The following is a 4,138-nucleotide window of genomic DNA, read 5'->3' on the forward strand; positions in this document are numbered from 1 at the left end:
GAGAGAGACGGAGACATGAGTTGCGGAGGGGAGGAGATGAGAGGAGAGAAGAGACGAAATGAGAGCAGCGAGACAGAGAGAGAGCCGAGAGAGAGAGAGAGAGAGAGAGAGAGAGACGAGAGAGAGATGCACGAGAGAGAGAGAGAAGAGAGCGAGAGACGAGCAGAGAGTGAGACGAGAGAGAGAGCGAGAGATGAGAGAGCCCGAGAGCGCGAGAGCGAGAGAGAAGAAAGAGAGACGAGAGCGAGAGACGAGAGCAGAGAGGAGAGCAGCATGAGAGGGACGAGAGAGAGAGACAGTGTTCGCTGTGCAGTCGGCTTCCTCTCACTCTCTCACTCGTGTTTATTTGGACCCATTTCGATTTCGCCGAAAATGCGCGAACGGGCGGTTCGCCGCGCACGCTGCCAACCCCGGCCAATACAAACTCGAACATAAAAATGCAGCGAGACAAAACACGATGATACATGTGCCAGATATGTGCAGACAAATGAGTAGCGAGTACCCACCAGCTTCCCCAACAGGGTGCCAAGAAAAAAATCAGGGAGTCTGACGATCGCTGAGCGAAGCGAGGATGCTGCGGGCCGCGAAGACCTAAGGGGGAGAGGCCTTAACTATCTACAAATGGAGGACATTTAGTCTGAAACGCTAAAAAGACAGGAATCTGATATGATTTATTATTTTACTAATCCACTGTTGTACAAGATTATCAAGGCTGTGTATAAATATGTATCATATAAATTGCAGGCCGCCCTCCATGCCCGTTCTTCTATCAAATTTCATCCGTCTTATCCAAGAATAGGCCGTCCAAAAGACGGGCAGACGGGTCCCTCGTCCCGGAACCGCACTCCACATGGCAGGGACCGATGACAATTCAGACCGATCGTTCAATCTCGCGCTCGCCGACGAAAAAGGAATTACCAAACTGAAGCTTTTCAGTTTATTGTTGCTTACTGCGTGTGCGGCTTAAGCCGGCAGAATGCCACAACCTGCCGATTCCAAAGCGGAAGAGAGAGAGAGAGGGGGAGGAGAAGAGAGGAAGAGAGAGGAGAGAAGGCAGAGAGAGAGAGAGAGAGAGGAGAGATGGGAGAGAGAGAGTATGGAGAGGGAGAGAGAGAAGGAGATGAACGAGGAGATCGAGAGGGAGAGGAGAGGAGGGACGACGCGCCGACCGCGCGGAGGCCGCCAGTGCCGGCCGGGGGCCGCCTGCCGCCCGGCCGCCGGCCCGCGGGCCCCGCGCCACCGGCGCGCCGCCCCGGCGCGGCCGCCGCCACCCCGCGCGCGCCCCGCCCCCCGCGACAGAGAGAGAGAGAGAGAGAGAGAGAGAAGAGAGAGGAGAGAGAGAATAAGAGGAAGAGCGTGAGAGCGAGAGAGAGAGAGAGAGTGAGAGAGACGATATGAGAGGAGAGAGCGCTGAGGCCCCTCTGCTCGCGCGCCCCCGACTACCAGTGAGGGAGCGCGAGAGCGAGAAGAGAAGAGAGGGGGGAGAGAGAGAGGGAGAGAGAGAGATCAGCGAGAGAGACGAGAAGAGAGAGAGACGAAGGAGCCATAGAGAGATGGACTGAGAGCGAGAGAGAGATGAGAGAGAGACCGAAGATGCAGAGAGAGAGCGCCTGTGAGAGAGAGCAGAGAGAACAGAAGGGGAGAGAGACGAGAGAGAGAGAGGAGAGAGAAGGAGGAGAAGCGAGAGAGAAAGAGAGGGTCTCTCTCTCTCTCTCTCCCTCTCTCCCTCTCTCTCTCTCTCTCTTTAATCGGTGTAATTCACTTCTGCCCCTGTTTCCCTCCCAGCTTCCCCCAGCCTTCCCCGTGTTTATCATTCGTGCAATGACGTCACTGTTACAGGCTACACCGAGAACTTTCAAGGTTTGTTCGAGGGGACGACAAACAACATTGCCACGGTAACGCTCGGCTTCTACTCGGGGCTGTTTGCCTATAACGGATGGTAAGGCACTGTCCACGCGACCGTCGTCGAGGCGTGCGTGTAGCGCCCCCTGGGGGCCGACCCGTTGTCGCTGCGTGGGAAGCGCAGGGGGAGGAAGGCGGCACTTTGGAAAAACGAGACTGATTGATCGATCAGCCGAAAGTCGAAGATTTTTTCGAAAGTCGGGGATTTTTCCCCGCGCGACGCGAGCCGTCGTCTCTTCCCCCTCGCACGCTTGCGAGCGAGCATCGACTCCCGGGAGGAGTCCGCCGCGCGTCGCCGCGGCAACGCGTCGCACGTGCGGCCCGCCAACCTCGTATTTCGTTGTTGTTGTTGTTGTTTCTTTGCCGTTGATCGAACGTCGTTTGTCTTGCTCTCTTTCAGGAAACTTCGAGAACTTTCACTCGCCCTTCTCGAACACCACAACAGACGTGACGTCGATCGCGCTTGCCTTTTACTCGGGCCTGTTTGCCTACAACGGCTGGTATACCACCGCGATATGCTGTGTCTGTGTATTGGTGACGGCTACCACTGACTAACTAGCACCCCGTAGATCAGTCTGTCTGTGTGTGTGTGTGTGTGCGTGCGTGCGTGCGTGCGTGCGTGCGTGCGTGCGTGCGTGTGTGCGCGCGTGTCGTCGGGACTGGGAGCCGAGTGCCGGAATGGTGACCCCGGGGTGCGTTCCGAATTCCAAGGTCGAATTTGAACTCGAGGTCAAGGTCAAACCAGAACTCGGGGTCACTGCGAGGTCGTCATTCCGAGTTCTCCGCTTGCAGTGAGCTAACTACCCGGGTGGCGCCACTTGCACACTAACATTGGCGTGACGCAGCGACGGCTAGTTGTAGGAATCGTCGTCCGTCACGCGACACAGGTGTCGGTGTGACGTCCTGATGGGACTCGGCTCTCAAACGGTCTCATGGTAAAGCATGCGCCACGAAGAGAAACATGCGCTTACATGCATTTTTTCCACGTATAGTCAAAACTTGAAGTAAAAAATCCTGTGTTAGCGCACACCTATACAGGACCGGCATTTATCTATAGAGAACACTTTTAGTAGTTCCCTTCAATGGCAGATATACCGTGAAGCCATCTCTTGGTTGTCTATGAAGGACATTGGAATTGGAATTGGATTTTGGCATTTTCCTTGGATGAGAGTCATACAGTGGAACGACCTCTATCGAGCGGAAACCTCTCACCTGTTTTTAAAGAACGCATTTTCCTCGAGTGACTCAACAAACGTCGCGCATTCTGTTTTTAATTCCCCAGTCGGTTCCCGAACGGTAAATGATTTTTAAGTGCGCGCTGACATTTTCCGTGTTGTCGTGACGACGTGTGTAGCAGTGAGAGGGGAGGGGGTTATCCCTGCGTGGCCCACACACCCACACACTCTCTGATTGACGCCCTCCACTCCGGGGCGGTCGTGGGTTTTTAACGAAAACACGAGATTTCGTTCGTGTCGCGTCGGTCGTTTGTCCGCCATCTTTGCGTCGCGTTGCCGCATCGTGTCGCTGCGTCATGTTGAAAGCGGTGTCACGTTAGGTACTAGGCACGCTGGACAACTGTGCGTGCGTGCGTGCGTGCGTGCGTGCGAGCCTATGGTAGTGGTGGTGGTGGTGATGGTGATGGTGGTGGTGGTGGTGGTGGTGGTGGTGGCGCTAGCAGCTTGCGCATCAACTAACCCTGCACACTCTTCTCTTTCAGATAGTAATCACGTTGCCACAGTCTCGCTGCTGTCGTCGTAGAAACCGCATTTTTGATGAAGCAGACTAACAATTAACTAACCATTAACGCCGGTTAATTAGCCGATAGTGCCGCTCTGGCGGATGCGCTAACGATAGCTTGCGAGCCGTAGTTGGTGGTGTGGGCTCGGGTGTAGTCTAGTGGTACATGTAGTTTACGTTTAGTGATTGAATTCCTAGCTTTGTTGACTTGTAGCTAATTATTGTGTCTTTGTTGTCTCTGTGGGCGTGTGCGATGCTAATCTAAAAGTGTTTCCAATATCCCCGACCCCGAGTTGTTTTTTACAACATTGCAATGCATAATTTAGAGGGATTTTTTATTGTGTTGATATAGTGTCACTTATTATTAATTGGATGGAAATGTGATGCGTCTCTCTCCCTCTCTCTCTCTCTCTCTCTCTCCCTCTCTCTCCCTCTCTCTCCCTCTCTCTCCCTCTATCTCTCGCTCTCTCGCTCTCTCTCTCTCTCTCTCTCTCTATCT

At 54.1% G+C, this 4,138-nt stretch overlaps 1 protein-coding gene across 1 annotated transcript in view; it reads left to right on the forward strand.

Moving 5' to 3' along the window:
* LOC106809041 (large neutral amino acids transporter small subunit 2-like) overlaps positions 1-4,138 on the forward strand; it is an 81,083-nt gene that overhangs the window by 65,195 nt on the left and 11,750 nt on the right. The window contains exon 4 of the mRNA XM_014811983.1: positions 2,303-2,402. Within this exon, the coding sequence (XP_014667469.1) occupies positions 2,303-2,402 (100 nt within the window). The remainder of the gene's footprint in view (positions 1-2,302; positions 2,403-4,138) is intronic.

The sequence above is a fragment of the Priapulus caudatus genome, unplaced genomic scaffold (assembly GCF_000485595.1).
Source record: "Priapulus caudatus unplaced genomic scaffold, Priapulus_caudatus-5.0.1 Scaffold324, whole genome shotgun sequence".
NCBI classification, from domain to species: Eukaryota; Metazoa; Priapulida; class Priapulimorpha; order Priapulimorphida; family Priapulidae; genus Priapulus; species Priapulus caudatus.